A 17,365-nucleotide genomic window follows, 5' to 3' on the forward strand; every position below is an offset into this window, starting at 1 on the left:
GTGGCAGACAAAGGAAAAAACTAAGTGATGAGGAAAGAGGCGGAAGGAGGGGGAGCTTCCGTGGGCAAACGGGAAGCTGCGATTACCCCATACAAAAGTGACATCAACCAAGGTACAGCTGGGAAAGGAGCGAGGCGAACCGGGGAGAGAATGTGGAGGCAACAGAGCCCAGCCCGACAGGCTCATGGGAGAAGGGAGATTGAAAACGCAGCAGCTTTGACTATCTTGAGAGCTTCGATGCTTACCTGAATTAACGATTGTCCAGCTTTTGTGGGGGGAGTTTTTGGTTGGATGCAAATTAATCCTAGAGAGAATTTGCTTTCGCACTTCTCCTTAATTTTTTTTTGCACGGGAGCGGGAGACAGCCGGTTGACTTCAAGAACGAGAAGCGGTGACCCGACGAAATTGAGAGAGAAGCAGGGAGTACCAAGAAGCCAAAGAAGCAAAACCAATATATTCAGAGAGAAAGCAAGGTCACGATGGGGGGGAAATGACACCGTGCGGGGCCCGATGAGGGACAAGGCCTCGATTGACGGCAAGAACCGAAAGAGAGGAATGAAGCTCGACTAATCAAGCAGGAGACAGAGGATGACTTGTATTTTTGAGGTTTGTGGGGTTATGATAGAAGAGAGAGAGAAGATTGAAGAAGGGGAAAAGGAAGAAGAGGAGAAAAGAAGAAGAAGAAGAAGAGGGGGAAAAGAGAAAAGGGAAAGAGAAGCACCGAGTTCAAGCGGATGTTTGGGAGCTATCGTCGGTCAAGCAAGCCAAAGGAGAGAGTGGAGTTGGTCCCCTTCTGCCAAATGACTTGCATATATTGTTATTTTCCTCCTCTGCAATGGGCAAAGCTCGTTTGTTCTTCTTCTTTCTCCAGCGAACAGGAGTTCTTCTCGACGATTGGAGTGATGGGATTGATTGGGGTTCTGTCTGTTGAGATGATGTTACGGAAGAGAACGGAGTCTCTTCTCTATTTAGTGGCAGAAAAGGGGGGAAGAGGCAACCCAAGTGATTCTTGCACCACAACGCTGTTGAGCTGACGTCTTTTCCGGCAATGAGAAGGCACGAAAACAATCCGATTATTTCAAAACAGATATGTTCTCGGTTCCTCCTTCAGCAAAGTCGACAAGCACACGACGAGGTGGGTTTTATCTGACAGAGAGAGAATGACAGATAAGCCAAGGCGATCAATGCTACCACCAGAGGACTGGGTGGATAACCTGAAGGAATGATCAGGAAAGGCAAGAGTAAAGAGGGAGAGAGGGGAATAGGTGAAAGGAGGGAGGAGGAGGAGGGGAGGAAAGAAACGATAAGAGGAGAGGAGGGTGGAGGGGAGTGAAATAAAAAGAAGAAGACAATGTAGAAGAAAGAAGATGGGGGGGGGAAGGGGAGGAGAAAAGTGAAGATGTAAGAGAGAGTGAGGAGTGAGTGAGAGACAGGCAGCGTGAGGGAGATCCGTTTAGTGTCGCTATTAGTAGTCATAACCTGGCCAGGTTGCAGACCCTGTAAGAATACTACCGTGGACAATACCAGACAAAGTGAATAAGTTGGAGTCACAAACAGATTACTGTTCCAAATGTCAATCAGATCTCATGTTCCAGTATACTAAGGTAGATTTGACTGACTCGACCCGGAGGATACTGTACGTACTGTATGTGCAAAGTACTGTACTCATACAATAGGTGAGTGATATCGCAGCTCTCACTGTCCGATGTGGGGGGAAAGGACCCAGAAGCTACAAGTTGGTAGTTATAGCCATGATGAGTTTATTGATATGCACGCAGTCATTGTGAGTTCAATGAGAGGGAGAGTCAAAATGACAAGGTATTTCAATTGACTTTCAAGGTCTCATTATTACCTAGGTTGGCTATGTGGAAGAAGCTCAGCCATCACAGCATCCGATCAGTGATGGAATAAACTTGTCACTAAACCAGAAGTTACCATACTTGGAGCTCGACAGGGTCTGGTTCCATTACAGCTCTGGTTCTCGGCCTGTCACTGGCCTTGCCACTCTTGCCACTTGAGTCGAGCAACTACAGACAGATCGCTTGTCTAGTCACAGTATGTATGTCTCCTTTTTCACACACAAAAATGTCTTCCTTCTAAAACGCTTAATATATACTCGTACATGTGTAGAGTGTTCAGGGGCGACATCCTCAATCGCAGGGACTGATGATCCGGCACCGGCATTGACTTATCATTGAGTTCTCACTCTTCGGAGTATGATCCACTGCGTGCACCGCGGCGCCTAAACCAGGCTTGGAGCCTATGGGGAATGGGGTTTAGGGGAGTGCGTGCGGTATGGCGGTAAGCTACCGGTTAGAGTCCCAGTGGACTCAACTCACAGGTCACTAAGGCCTATCTTAACTTTTTAGGCACATCAAGAATAGGGCTACCTGCATCTAGCATGTGGGAATTGCTTAGTGAACCCCAGCTGGGAATCTATACTTACTTCTCAACATCTCGGTTCCCATCTGCATGGATAGTAAGACCAGAGAATGATGACGAGAACCAGCGAAACGTTACTGATAACGGTTCGTCTGGACTTGGGGTCCGTTCCCCCTTAACTATCCTCGAACTGACCGTCCTCAGCAGGGTGTTGGGTGGTGTTCTTGGTGTCTTAGTGAGGAGTGGGCGAGGTATCCAGCGGTATCGATACGCTCCCCGAAGATGTCGACTTGTCCAATCGTGGGCAGGCTGGAGGTCCACAATACGAAACAGGCGGGGCTCTGGACAAGCCCATGGCCATGAGGTGCTGTTGGATGTGAGAGACAGATTAAATGGAGGCGTCGACATCTCCTCCCTGACCGAGGAAGGGTGTCAGAAGCGAGCCAGGCCGCAGAGGTAGTGACAGGTTTTTAGGAATTGTTTTCCTTCTCATCTCATCTGATCCAGCAGGAGATTGGTCGTGATCTGAATGCAGATCATCGTCGTCTGATTCATGATGATCGTGGTGTTTGCTCGACTCCGACCGAGGAACGGGGGAGGGGGATGTGGGAACCGAGCGATCCATGTTTAGCCAGGCGGTCTGGTGCAGTAGTCCTCCGTAGACCACGGAGTGCGTATTCCGTACTGCCGTAGCCGGTGATGCAGACCAGTTTGACGAGTTTGCATCTCCCGGCTATGATGACTCAGCACCGGAGCTCTGTTCTTCCCGCAAAACGTTCCGGAATGACAGGATCGTGTACCCAGCCATTGACATCGGCAACTTCATTCCTTTGTTTGCTTCTTCTCTGGCTGCCTATGCCGAGATTCCGCTCACTAGCAGTCAATTGACTGGGAAGAAGGCTTCTAGAAAGCTTGAACCGACTTTTCTGGGTAGGAACGCACTCTGCCATCGGTACGGAGTATGTGAATATTTGGTACCGAGCCTACGCGCGAGACATCTGCTAATTGCCAATCTCCTGTCATGTTTAGGTCCAGCAAGTAGTCCTGTCCGCGTCTACGAAGCTCGTCTCTACGCTCCTTTGTCAACTTTCCCACATTGGCTGTCTTCATCTCATCCTCATCCAATACCACTTGCCGGCGTTTGGACGCCGATGTTGTTGATCCGGTTTCCTTACAATCGACTCCGTCAACACTCTCTGGATCTCGAAATTGAGTCAATTGCTTTCTTTTCACGTCTTTCATTCTGAGCTGTGAACAATAACCTCCGAGACCCGACACCAATTTGCAACATGGGGCGTCTCAGCTATCCTCCCCAGGTGGATAGCCCCTCAAGACAACTCCTTCTCGATCTTACGCGCGACCTTGAGCAACTGAAGATCCACAATACGGAACTGAAGAAAGTCAAAGCCTACGAGCGTCGTTCCTTCTACGAGAGCCTCGATCGTCTGGACAGCGAGCGCGAAGCCCAGCATAATGCGGCCCTTGACAAAGTAGCGCAGTTACATGACCAGGTGTTAGAAGAAGCTGAAGAGACGTTACGCGCCCATCAACGAGCAGTTGAGGAGGAGATTCGTCGGAAGGAGGAAGAAGCGCGAAGAGAGGCGGAACGTTTAGAGAGGGAGAGACAGGAAAAACAGCGACGGGAGCAAGAGGAGGCTGCCCGTCGAGAAGCCGAGCGCAAGGCTGCCGAGGAGGCCCGAAAGAAGGCGGAGGAGGAGGCAGAGCGCAAGAGGCGAGCGGCACAAGAGGAACAGGAACGCAAGGAACGGGAACGACGTGCGGAGGAGGAGCGCAAAAAACAAGAGGAGGCAAGGAAGGCGGAGCAAGAGGCCGCAGAGCGCCAGGCAGCAGAGGCACAGGAGGCTCAGGCAGAGAGGCAACGTCGGGTCGGTGGAGGCCGCTTGACGGAAGACGAAGTCAAGATTCACACCCGTTATGTGGAACTTCACCAGCACTTGAAGAAATTCCGGCAATACCTCAAGGATGAAAGTAAGACGAATGCAGTCGTGAAGCAGAACATGGGTGATATTCGGCGATCTATCAAGAAGTGTGTTGGACAGCTCCGTGAGACTAAGGGAGGAAACAAGACACAGGTGAGTCTTCACATCGTTTGCGCCGTGGTCTGGGTGATAAGCTGACCATATTGCTGCTGCTTAGATCCAGGAAATTCGGACAACGCTCGAAAAAGCCTCTTCCATCGCCGAGCCGTCGGTGGATGTGCGCCAATTCATGGCTTTCCCTCCGGCTGAGATCGCCAACTCCGACGATAACAAGGTCCCCGCGCTACTGATTTACGCCCTCAACATCTTTTCCAAAGCCCTCATTGCTGGCCTCCTCCAAGAAGCCGGAATCAATATTGGGCATGCAGAGCCAATCGGTATTGTGGCTGCACAGATCTTTTCACTGGATGCTTTCGTCTACAAGGGCCACCACATGGTGGACATCCTCCTAGCGAAGTACCGTGTCTTTTGCCCGGCGCTGTGGGGATTTTGCGGCAACGAAAAAACCGAAGGCGGCCGACGTGCCGTGGGTTGGCGGCGGGATGGGCCGGACGGGCCTTGGCTCAGTGAACAAGCCCATGCCGAACGCATGACTGCTCTCGGGGCCGGCTATGCCGCCCTCACCCTGCGCAATTTTGGCAAGACCACGCGCAAGAACCCCTTCCCTAACACCATGTTCTGGCAATCGATGCACAAGATCTTGTCCATCTCCGTCGACGAGATCCAGGATACTCATATCACCATCCTGACAGCTATGCTCAAGACCTCCGCCGAGCGGGTCGTGGGTTTCTTTGGACACGTCGGACTGGCCATGATGAGACTGGCGATCGTTGACCTTCCCAGCAGACTTCCTAACGAGACCATGAGTGTGAAACAGTTGAAACTACTCAAGGATCTCTACCAGCGAGAAAAGAACATCATGATATGAGCGATGGAAAGGTCCAGGACTTCTTCCAGCCACCTACAAGCTTCTTTGTTGGAAAGGTGTAGGTTACACACAGCCGGGGCAGTCAGTCCCAATCTGCCATTGATGCTGTGCACACTCCCTGCAGAAAGTGGCAGGTTACTCCACGAGTCTCGACCGAGATTATCCCGAGTATACGCCGTGATCGACCATGCAAGACTGCAGCTCCAGATATCTAGGACGCGCGCCTCTGGATCAGGCAGCGCAGGGTTCCATGATGTGCCGCCATCCCGAACAGGACATTCCATCGCATTTATGAATGCCCGCTTGACCACTTGCATCGCAGGCCACCCTTTTAAGTTGATTAAACCTCCAAACCTTAAGGCGGGGCGACATTTAGCTATTTGAAGAATACTAGCGAAGAAGAAGGTTAATTATACAAAGTGACATAATCCCATTACCGGGTTCACACATTTACATTTGATCTGTGACGCAACGGAGGGCCATCCCGGCATGTACGACCACGACCACCATGACGGCTGTAGGATATCATCAAGATAATCAAGAAATCATCAGAGAATCATCATCACTTTGGTCGCACCGTTGTCCCAACCAATGGTGACCAGTTGGGACTTTCTGATGGGGGACTGAATCATCCGATGGGAACCAGAGCCAGCCAGCCTCGCCCACAACAATAACTAATGCCTACACAGTCACGCCACTTGGTATCCATGTACCCTCCCAGTCCAGACCGACATACCCGTCATTCGGCCGGTTGGACGATGGCCTGTTGTTTTCCGGTCGGCCCGTGTTGGGTTGGGTGGTTTCCGAGTTGATCAATTCCGGTGGATCATCATTCATCATCTGCCATCTCACTAATGTGCCCTTTCCCAACGGCCACTTTTATCATTATCTTCTCTTCTTGTACCTGATGACGCACAAGCTGCACACTGCTTCACTTTATTGTCCACCTATGTCACACAAAAGGGGCACTGTGATCGACTACTACCTTATCGGTGAATATCCCTACCATGTCGAACCATGTGTTTACAATCGAGCCGATTTCCCGAGCTCTCTATATGAACTCGGATCTCTCGCCCAATGCAGTATGAGCTGGTCTTTGGACTCTCAAGATGTGATTTCTATCTCTTAACAACACCTCACTAGCACAGAATGGCTACAACTCTACCACTGGAGCTCATTTATTGCATTCTCGATTATCTCGATATGGAAGACTACATCGCCGCTCGGGCAGCCTGTCGGAAATGGCGGATCGCAGCCTCGACCTCGTCCATTATTCGAAACATCCTCCAGCAGGTCCCTGTCTCGCTGCCTTCTCGGACGGATCTCCTCACAAAGGAGGACTGGAACAACTACATCTGTCAGATCGTCCGTCAGAACTTGCTGGGGTGCCGCAACCGTGTTCAGAGAACGCAATCGAGGCGCGAGCTCCCTTCAGAATGCTCGCATTGTACGATATACGACATCTCTCGCGACGGCCGGAAGCTTGTGGTGCTGAAAGGCGCACGAGCATTGCTGTATAGCCGCTCAGATGCCGACAGTCCCTGGGAACTCCTCCGCTCCTCACCTTTGTACTCACTCTGGACATCAGTATGCCCTGCAGTGCTAGGCGCAGTACAGCATGCGGAGCACCGCATCGCACTCTCGTCAGACGGGCAGTTCCTCGCCGTCGGGCTAAACAAGACGATCCAGATTTATAGTCTGCTCGGAGACCTGGACGGTCTCACCTCGCCTGCCCAGCATGCCGTGAACCAGGAAAATAGATTCCTCCATCCGCCACCTGCCAACTACGAGGAAACCAACGGCACGATCGAGAGCCTCGAATTCGCCGAAGACGACGACACTCTGCTCCGCATCGCAATCGCCCAGGATACTACCGCTTTCCAACCGACTCGCGTGCGCTACCTAGGCGATCCAGACCGCAAGCCCGCAGGCCCTGCCTCTCTCGCCTACTGGCGTGCAACCATCAACCAAGTCTACCTCGACTCCGCCTCCATGGCCGGCACCCTCAGCCCTGGCGACAGAGACAAAGTTTCTCTACAAGGCCTCCAGCTCCTGCCGCGGAGCTACCACTGCCTCCCAGGCGATAATGACGCTCACCCATGGCGACGATATTTCACCGCATGCCTCCAAAGCACCAGCAGCAGCAGCGCAAGCGGCTACTGCATCGGCCAAGTCGAGACATCCTCAACCCTCCCGTCCTCCGCACCAACAATAACCATTGTCCGCCTCTTGCCCAGCCGACAAGCCCACTCGACAATGCCCCAAATCACCCCCTTCACCATCCCCTCAGACCTGCCTCCACCTTCCCCCACCACCGATCCTTCCAAACCCACCCCCATCACCCCGCAAACCAACCCCTCCGACCGCAAATCAACCTTCCGAACAACAGACACCCACCACAAAACCACCACCCTCCACGCCGCCACGACCGCAAGATGGAACACCGCCAACCTCCCCACCGCGGCACCCACCACCACCAACGCGGCCCCGCTCCTCGCCGTCTCCCCCGATGCAAGCCTAATGTGTCTCTACGAGCCCGGCACAGGCCATTACTCCAGCATCGCCGGCGGGGGCGCCCTCTACCTGTACAGCCTGCAAAACGGGGAACCACCTGCCCGTCTTCTACAAGCCACAAAACAGGCTGCCCCTGAAGCAGCGGCGGCGGCGGCGGCGGCGGCGGCGGCGCATCCAACCCAACCAACAGATCCCACCACCCACACAGCCCTACTCCCCAAAATCCCAGGCCCAGACCCGGAAATCCCAACCTGGTCCCTCCTCCTCGACATCACAGACGAGGACATCCAATCCCTCCGCATCACGCCCATCCCTCCCCAGCACCACAACCACCACACACCAAAGAAATACAAAATCACAGCCACGACGAGCGCCAACGCAAAACACATCCTCTCGTGGCGGGTCTAAAGCACCCACGCAACGGGGACCAGCCGTCACGCGAGCGAGCCAACAGCAAACAACCAAGGAAATCAGCAAGGCGTGCAGAACCTTTCACTTTGGCCCTTGTCGCCGCCCCCTCTCGAGCCAAAGAAAGCAAAAAAGCAAGCTTGGCATATGCATCGAAACCAGGGGTGTTGGGATCTTCCATTTCAGCGTCATAGGCCGTTTGATTTCTAGAATGATGCATTTCGAGCCTTGAAGATATTATGATGTAATGCAGGATTGCATGTAATGGATAATACTTCTTTTTTTTACTGGGTACTCTTAGCAGGTTAGAATTTCGTTGTCAGAATATCAGTTCTGAGAAAAGCCCTGTAAGGGCTTTTTTTATTTTTTTTTTTTCTTAATTCTACAACTACCGGATAGAAGGAGCGAGGGAGGGACCTTACATGTCCTCCTGCAGTGTAAGTTACTGTATACCACCAACAAGAAACGATCTACATTCTTCAGCACCTCAAACCACGAACCATACCATTAACCTGAAGTTCCTGCACTCACACAAAAGAAGAAAGAGCGATGACGCCATACCCACCTGCAAGGGGGCTCCAGCCCGGGTCACCCACTCACTCAATCACGCGCATGAAGAACCCTGCATACCCGCCAACTCATATACCCATACTCACACAACCACCTAAAGCAAATCAAGCTACGGAGTACCTCTAGACAACCCCAAATCGGTAGATCAGAATTCAGATCAATTAAAAGAACATAAACTCTTGTGTACAATAGATACATATCTGCAGCAAAAGGTCTCAAATCAAATCAAGATGATGGGGTGGTATCCAGTTCAGAGTTAGGACGCAAGAAAAAGAGAGAGATAAAAACACATTGGATATGGTATAATAAACGAAAGGATAAGAAGATGCGTCATCAAAGATATGGAGAAAAAAAAGGTTTGCAGAGAGCACAACAAAATAAATCACATGATATGGATGGCCAAAGGGTAAGACTTCCAGAGAAAAAGGAGAGTGTAAAAGATGCATCGTGATATAACTAGTCGGGAACAAAAGCAAGGAACCACTCGTCTCGTCAACAAGAGGCTCGAAAATTATCTATTAACATGAAGTATGGAGAAGAACTGCGACGAAATGATATGGACAGTCTAGGATGATGAGGTTGGGGATGTGATCTGAGGTCCGAAAGGACCATCGATCGTCTCTCGCGGTGATGCTGACACTAAACCGTCAGCCGTGCTTTCTGTGTCCTCATGGAAAGAGCTGTGTGCATAGTCGGTCGGTTCGGCATCGTGGTCGTAGCTTGATCGCCGGAGAAGAGGCGGAGTACTCGGCAGCTCTCGCATTCGGCTCGCCCGCCCGGACGGTTGCTTGGGTGTTGTGTTGTAGTTTCTCAAGGGTTGAGTCTCTGAGGGGCGTCTCCCGCTCGCTGGCGCTAGATTACTAGAGTTGGACGAAGCCTGGCGGAAATTGCTTGCAGGAGGCGTTAAGAGCCCGGATAGAAACGAACCAGCACTTCCCTGCTTGGACGGTGTTTGTTCAGAGCCGACGCTTTCCCTCCCCTTGCGCCAGTTGCCCCATGCCGCCGCGGCTGCAAGTGGAAGCGAGCGCGGCGAAGCAGTCAGTTCCGCAAGCGAAGGAAGGCTCGGGAAAGCCTGTCCCGAGTGCACCCTTTCTCTCTCCTGTTGCTGCATCTGTAGATTGGCTTTCAGACGAATGGCGGCGTCGCGGACAGCATGTTGATCGAAGGATGGCTGCGACACGGTGTTGATGATGTCCTGAAGATCATCAATCCGGACACCAAGCAGCTCACGCAGCCAGTTGATTTCAGTATCCCTCTCCTTGATCTTGTTGGGCGCTTCCTTGTCAACGGTAGAGATTTCTTGCTCGAGTTCTTCAATGCGAGTTTCACGCTGCTGCAACTGATCTTGGAGAACCAAAATCGATTCCCTCAATGCTTGAGGGGAAATCTTCTCGGGTACCATGGAGCCATTGGGATATGACATCGAAGGCGTACTGGCATGCGCAGACTGTGCGATGGCAGGGCCCGCCTTAGCAGACTGGGCAGCTTCAGCGGCAGCACGAGCAGCTTCCTGGGCGATCTGAAGTTTCTCCTCAAGATGCTGCACTCTGTCGTGAAGATGATTGGCCTTGTCTTCAGACAGCGCCAAGCGTTCCAGCAGATGGCCTTCGTTTCGCTGTCTATCCTCAGAGGCATTGTGCAAAGCGCGGGCGTGGCGTTCCCGGAGATCATTGAGAACGCGCTCGTGGTTTCGGCGCTGTTCTTCAACAGCTAGCTCTTGGGCTTGAGCGGCCGCTGCCAGGGCATTGACCTTTGTCTCGGCCGCCTCTTCCAACAACATCTCGTAGCGTTCCCGAGCCGTGTCATTGTCGAGTCGCACGTTGTCCATCTGGCTCTGCAGGCGAAGAATCTGTGCTTCTAATTCAGCCCGTACGATGTTGACTTGGCTGTTAGCGGCGTCCAGATCCGATTCCAGTGAGTTTCTGGTGCGTTGGATTTCGATGCGACTGCTCTCGCGCGCCTCGTTGAACTCACGCTCGAACCGAGCCGCCTTGAGCTCCAAGTCGTGGTTTTGCAGACGCAAGTTCGCTACCAGCTCTTCGAGCCTTGCATTCTCTTGTTGGGATTGACCGAAGATGAACTTCAGCTTCGCTGCTTCGCGTTCCTTTTCTTCGAGTCCATCGATGTCATACTCCAATTTCTCGCGCAGCTTGGTCTCTCGGCCGTAAGCAGCGCGCAATTCATTGTACTTGAAATTAAGCTCCTCCTCACGCCGACGCCACGAGGATTGATCATGAGTCACGTCCCGAATCACCGTCGCCATCTCCTCTTGGAGACGATCCAGCTTGTTACCGAGGTTCTGCCGGACACTCATACCGTCTTCGAGGCGTGTCCTCAACTGCTCGACGATGCCACGTAGACCCTTATTCTCGGCTCTGGCCTCCTCAAGAGCAGCTTTGGATTGCTCGCTGTCTCGCTTGTAGTTGTCAGCTGTAACCCGGTATTCGTCGAGAGTGCCCTGGAGCGAGATGTTCTTGGACGAAAGCTCGGCAAGTGTGAATTTCAAGGTTTCGTGCTCTTGCTCAAGCGTATCGGCCTTGTGCTGAACAGTCTCGTAGTAAGGAATCTTCTCAGCCTTGAAGTGCAGCAACCGGGCCTCAGCAGATTCTGCAGCCTCGCTATGACGAACTGCATCCTCTTCAACCACCTTGAGAAGCCGCTGGAGTTCTGCAACAGAGTCTTGGGCTTCTCTGCGAAGCTTGTACTCTTGATCCGCTCGCTCATCAGATAGTCGAAGCATGTTCTTCAGGCCTTCAATCTGAAGCATTAGGCTTTCAGCGGGAACCTCGTCCGTGTCGGAAGGGCGCGCATCACGCTGGGTCGAAAAGAACTCTTGCATCATCTCTCTGAGCTCTGTTACTGGGTCCTCTGACAACTTCTGGATGGTCAAGGCTTGTAAAGCCGAGACACTTTCCCTTAGCTGGGCGAATTCGGAAACCGCGTGTTCGTCCTTGACTTGTTGGGGTGCGTGAGCAGCAAGTGCTTCCAAAACGACTGCCTTCAGCTTATCAAGCTTTTCTCTCTGGCGCATGTGTGATCTTGTACTGAACGATTCATTTTCTTCGTACGCATCCTCTTCATCGTCAGCATCGCTATTGTCGCCGTCGGCAGATGCGCTCCAAAGTCTGGTATGGGAGCCAGATGTGATAGCCATGATAGACTCCTGAATCACTCCAAGCGCTCGCTCCACTGGCCCCAGCCGTTCGTCAATGGTCGAACCCACGAGGTCGTTGATACGGCGATCAAAGAACCTGCTTCGGTTTACCAATTTCTCATCTTCGCCTGAGGAGATTACATCGTCCCAATCGCTGACGTGCTCAGTACGGCTCACAAGCTGGCGAATTGGCGAGGGGAAGCCAGAAACTGCACCCTTTGATGGAGAGGCGGAGAACTGAGATTGAGCCTCAAAGTCAAGCTTAGGAACATCCAATGTGTGAGGAGCTGGACCGCGTCCTGGGCTTGGGCTTGGGGCCTCGCTTCTGATATCAGCAGGAACGTGGCGCTTTTCTTTGGTCACATGCATGACAGATTCAGGCACACGGCCATTGGGCTGAGGTGTGCTTAACCGTTCAATACCCACGTCCGAATCGTCGTTCAGCTGTTCCATGATAGCATTAAGCTCTTCCTCATCAGGAGAGTCTTCATCATCCTCCAGATGAGCTGGCTCGGGCAATCGTCCACGTTTCGGTGTGGCCTGTGGGCTAGCAGAAGTTTTCGAGGGTTCCTCAGTGGATGGTAAGACTTTATCCGCAGATTCAGGAACAGCTCGCTCTTGCTCTTCTTGGACAGCATCGCGTTCGATGGATTTCTGGACTCTATGTAACGGCTCCGGCGCTGTGTGCTTAATTTCAGATTCGGACTCTGGCGCTGCAACAGCACTCTCGTTCTTCGTCTCCTGAGGAATCCAGGTGGAAGCTTCGCTGATAGGAGTGTCTTTCCGTTCGGCAAATTTGTCGTCTTGGGCGGAGACAGGTTTCGGGATCGCTGGGAGTGCTCCTCCATCCTCAGGTACAATGTTCTCTTTGCCATCAGCGGATACATGGGATGGCTGGTGCATGTGAGAGGACTGAAGGTTGGTCGCCTCGGCTAGCGCAGCAGGCACGCTAAGCTGAGCTTCAGTCTCTGAAAGTTCATCGCCACGACGAGCACGCTTGTGACGGTCTGGCCGACCTGGTCTGCCATTGTCGTGCTCACTCTCATCCTTGCTTCTGTTATCCTCGTTGACATCATCAGGCCGTACAATGGGAATGGCTTTGGATTTCTTGGAGGCTTTCGACGACGCTTGGGAAAGGTCGACATCGCTGAAGATTTTGGTTCCAGTATTTGTGGATTCTTGCGGCGCGGCAGTGTAAGTGCTACCGCCAGGGTTGAACGCAGGGGCTGCAACGTTGAATGAGGCTGTGGAGAATTTGAATTCACCCGACCCAGTGGTTCGTTTGGTGATATTTTTGGAAGCACCAGGAGTAAAGGAGGGAGCGTTCGTGTGGAAACCATTGTTATCGGGCTTGAATTCAGGTTGCGAGCCGAATGTGAACACCGGGCTTCCGCCCGCTTGGGGTTGGAACGAGTTGTCTTGGTTTGCGAAGGGCTGGGATGAAGGTGCTGCAGTGGGTTTGAATTCTTTCGCGTCAACATTAAGAGATGATGTTGAAAGCTTCGAGCGGTGTCCACCAATATAAGAGCTGCCACTAGGTCTGGACTGATGCCAAGGCACGTTGTTGGCATGCGGCCCGTGCCTGGGTGTGCCAGAAAGGCTTGGATTGGTATCAATGTCGGACCCTTCATGCGCGATCTCTCCAGAATAGTTACCGTCGTAGAATTGGTGCATGTGATGCGGTAGCTGCTGAACACCCATGTTGTCTCCGAAAGCCCACTGGGACTTTAGAAGTTCACTGCCATCGAAGTGACCCAGGTGCTGTCCGCGATTACCGTCATCGAATGGTTGCCTATCGAAAGATTCTTCCAAGTGATAGGCTGGAGTGAAGCTGTCCAGTCCCTTCTGAAGTGTCTCGCTCAAGTTATGACCGCGACTATGACCGCGGGGCGTGGGTTGGGCAATTTCCACAGTAGAGGCATGGAAATTATCGAGGTTCTCCGTGGGGGTGTGAAGAGGGCGTAACAGATGTCCTTCAGTAGCATTACCAAGCACATCGTGATCGCCGTATACATCCTTCGGAATGCCCATCTGCTCACCATAACCAGACTCCGCAAGTCCGGGATCGTTGAAGCCGGGGTGGAAAGCATTTTGTTCATTCATAGGCGAAACGGGCGACAGGATCGAGGTAAGGTTAGGCAGCGTGCCGGGCAAGGTGGAGCCAGCGCCAGGCTGTCGAGGATTGAAGAAACTTTGAGGCGTGAGGGAATTTTGAGCCGGCGGAGTAGGTTGGAACGGCATAGAGTATGGCGGTAATAGGTTCTGATCCACACCCAAAAACGGTGTCTGTATACTGAACTGGGAGGCTGGGGAAGCCAGCGAACCTAAGCCAGCTGCAGGATTTCCAGGTTGGTTCAATTGCGGGGAGAAGTGATGAGACATGGATAACGGATTGCTAGCGGCTGATGCAGTTGGAATCGGAGGCGACGACACTAGGCCAGGGAACGAGGCCATCTGGCTCATAGCAGGTGAAATAGAGGGCTTAGGCTCATCATCTCCCAAGGATACACCCAGAGCCCGCAGTTTCTCCTCTTGGAGGAAGGCGACATACGCATCCCAATCGGCTTTATTAGGGATACCGACGCTATATCTCCCAGACGCAAACTCTTCGTGCACTTCTCCTGGGTCAGGAAAGATTGGGCGACTCAAGCCACCCAACTCCAAGTCTGTCGAGTCGTTCGATGCGCAAACACTGAACCCGCGGGTGTCGTAACCTTGTTCATCGAGGCTCCTCAATCGCTCTTCGACATCATCGAGAGTCAAAAGTCGGTAGCCAGACTCCTCGGTGCCTCGCCTGTCATCGAGCGGTAGCGCGATATTGCATACTTTCCCCCGCCATATGAGCTTCTTCCTCTGTCGTTGCACGGGCGGTTGGACAATGCTCTGCTCAGAACCCTGGCTTTTTACAGCTGGGGAATCGACGGATTCTGAAAAATGTTCCGTGCTCGATGGGGCGTCTCTGACCTCGTCCACCGGAGGTGGAGGCAACGGCTTCTCTATTGATAAGGATGGAGCCTGGTGTTGCGACGGTCCGGCGGCGGTGTGTATGTCTGTGGAATCCATGGTTATCAACGGGGGGTCCTTATCGTAGGCGAAACCCCAGAAGTCCTCCTGCCGCAACGTATCCGTTCTCTTGTGTTGGTACTCCTTATTTCTCCTGCTGCCTTCACCACGACCGGTGATTGCTTTTCGGCTGCCGAAGTCGGCGAGGGTTGGAGTTCTCAGAAGATCTTCGTCGCGTGCGTCTTGTTCCAGGCCCAGCCAATCGTCAGAAGTGTCTTCGGCGAAGTTCTGCGCTGTGAAGAACGAGGGAGCCTCGCTTCCCGAATCGTCACTCAGCCAGTTACCACGCTCAGTTCTGGGTTGACCTGAGAGGTACTGATTGATCCAGTCCTGGGTGAAATCCTTGATCGACTTTCCTCCTTTCCTACCGAACGGGGACCGGCTCAGCAGACGGCTATACGGGCGTCGGGTTGAGTTGTCTCGGGCAGAAGGTCTGAGAAGGTCGGTGTTACTCGTTTCAGGACCGTGTTGGACACCACTGCGCATCGAGGCCGGAGAGCTATTTCCGGAAGCACGATCAACAGCAACGGCGGACTGACTCAATGACCACGAAATTGTCCGAGGGCTAGGTGCAGCATACGGCGAGCCCCAGGCGGTGGTGTAGTAGACGCTGCTTTCTGCCCTTCTATTCTCCGGGGATGATGTCGATGATTCCCAAGCACCTCGGTATTTGGGTAGGACGGGCAGTGAGTTCGGGGGATTCGGCGTTACGCTGCGGGAGATTGACCGGTCAGGGGATTCAGTAGTCGAAAAGGTCGACACTCGGGGTGAAGCAGGAAACGAGGTCAATGGGACAGTCAAATGTGAATCAACCCGGAAGGCGAACGGCTGAGTGGAGGATGGCGGCGGCGGCGATGGCGGAGAGGTCGCCGAACTGGCGGAAGATGCGGAGGGACCTAGACCTGTAGATACCAAAAGATTGATCGTTTAGCCTCTGCCCCATTTCTAGTTTGGCTACGAGAAAGCAAGCATGGCAATGACGGGGGGGGGGGGGGGGGAGGAAAGACGAATGCGCGACGCGACACCGCCAAAAGGGAAAAGGGAAATCATTTTTATTTTAGTCTTTTAGGGAAAAGAGGGGAGGCAATGATGATGGGACGTTTTGGCAATGGATGCAGCCAAGCTACCAGTCAGACCAGCAGCAAGGCAAGACCAAACAAGACAAGACAGACAGCACTGGCAGACGGGCAGACGGGCAGACACACACACACACACCTTCCGTTTCGTCTCCTGCAGCAAGCACTTGCTTGCTGCTCCCCTTATTGTCCAGAATGGTGGACCATGGAAAGCAAGCTCGAACACTGACACTACCTCACAGAAAACCTGTGATCAACACAGGAGGGAGGAGGATTGACTTTGTGTAAGATCGTACCTATGGGAATTATGGTTGTGGTGAGTGTTGTTTATTTTGTTGTCGGTGTTGTCGGTGTTGTTGTTGGCGCGAGTGAATGGGAACAATTATCTTCAGGGGCGGTGGGCTCCGACAATAGCAATGGACGAATGGCCCAATCCAGACATTCAATGGAAAGGGAGGTGGGGGGGGGAGGGATGCTAGAAAAGAGAGGCCGCGGACAACAAATTACAGAGATGACCTCAGGTATGCGATTGACAGGAACATGGTGCACACGCAAAGAAAAGGACAGTTGACATTGAGGTTGGGAGGAAATGAAAAGAAAAATGAAGATGAGGCGGGAAAAAAACACACGATTGGCGTGAAGCCGGAGGGAAGACGGAAGGTGTGGTTCAGATGGCGGCGGACTGGAAGTGATTTACCTTCATCTGTACTAGTATAACTCGAAAGTCAAGGTGTAACTGGTAAGGTACGGTAACCTCGACCTCGGACCATGACTGAGAGCAGAAGCTCTTCTTTAGTGGTGGCCTTCTGTCTTCTTCTGGTTTAGTTCTCTTCCTTAGCATTGAATAGTCGGCCAACTCACCCACTTACTACTTACTTCATGTTTGACCGCCATTGACGTGGTGCTGTGGCCTTGGTTCTTGATCAATTATTCCCTCAGTTATTCCCTCAGTAAGGATAAACTAAGTGACTGCAGAGTTTGCAAGGCTGCCTGCCCTCCAAGCATGTTCCAGTAGGGTGGCATGGCATATCTAGACGCGCATGCCTGCCTACGCGATCAGAGCGCGGCCGTCAGTCTTATCTAAAGCTGTAGGTAACTTATTGTAGACATTTCGATGTGCTGGCTCCTCTGCCAGTATAGAATAGCCTAGAGATTCCCCATAGTAAACAGTCCCGTGCTGGTTTCTCCCGCGGTTCGAGAGGGAATTCAGGGGTAAAGCTGCGCTACCAGCCGACCAGCCTACCACCATCCGTTGCGAACCACGGTTCAT

The 17,365-nt window shown here is 52.6% G+C and overlaps 4 protein-coding genes across 4 annotated transcripts; 2 read left to right on the top strand and 2 right to left on the bottom strand.

Annotated features, from left to right (window-relative positions):
- Nucleotides 1–838: 838 nt before the first annotated feature.
- On the bottom strand, nucleotides 839–1,799 carry BO86DRAFT_5596 (uncharacterized protein). The gene is made up of 2 exons (XM_025677481.1): nucleotides 1,620–1,799; nucleotides 839–1,561 (listed from the first exon to the last, which is right to left on the bottom strand). The coding sequence occupies exons 1-2, from the start codon at nucleotides 1,667–1,669 to the stop codon at nucleotides 1,108–1,110; spliced, it is 504 nt and encodes a 167-aa protein (XP_025533450.1). The 5' UTR covers nucleotides 1,670–1,799; the 3' UTR covers nucleotides 839–1,107.
- Nucleotides 1,800–3,188: 1,389 nt separating this feature from the next.
- BO86DRAFT_405557 (putative RNA export mediator Gle1) lies at nucleotides 3,189–5,491 on the top strand (the record flags this gene model as incomplete). Its single annotated transcript, XM_025674102.1, has 4 exons — nucleotides 3,189–3,312; nucleotides 3,412–4,475; nucleotides 4,540–5,250; nucleotides 5,435–5,491. Exons 2-4 carry the CDS (start codon nucleotides 3,672–3,674, stop codon nucleotides 5,489–5,491), a joined length of 1,572 nt encoding a protein of 523 aa, XP_025533451.1. The 5' UTR covers nucleotides 3,189–3,312; nucleotides 3,412–3,671.
- Nucleotides 5,492–6,459: 968 nt separating this feature from the next.
- On the top strand, nucleotides 6,460–8,232 carry BO86DRAFT_394351 (F-box protein; the record flags this gene model as incomplete). Its single annotated transcript, XM_025673193.1, has 1 exon — nucleotides 6,460–8,232. One exon carries the CDS (start codon nucleotides 6,460–6,462, stop codon nucleotides 8,230–8,232), a length of 1,773 nt encoding a protein of 590 aa, XP_025533452.1.
- Nucleotides 8,233–8,980: 748 nt separating this feature from the next.
- On the bottom strand, nucleotides 8,981–16,976 carry BO86DRAFT_452348 (putative myosin class II heavy chain (MHC); the record flags this gene model as incomplete). The annotated part of the gene is made up of 3 exons (XM_025676921.1): nucleotides 8,981–15,921; nucleotides 16,235–16,320; nucleotides 16,972–16,976. 3 exons carry the CDS (start codon nucleotides 16,974–16,976, stop codon nucleotides 9,368–9,370), a joined length of 6,645 nt encoding a protein of 2,214 aa, XP_025533453.1. The 3' UTR covers nucleotides 8,981–9,367.
- Between the last annotated feature and the right edge of the window lie 389 nt (nucleotides 16,977–17,365).

The sequence above is a fragment of the Aspergillus japonicus genome (assembly GCF_003184785.1).
Source record: "Aspergillus japonicus CBS 114.51 unplaced genomic scaffold BO86scaffold_1, whole genome shotgun sequence".
Taxonomy (NCBI): Eukaryota; Fungi; Ascomycota; class Eurotiomycetes; order Eurotiales; family Aspergillaceae; genus Aspergillus; species Aspergillus japonicus.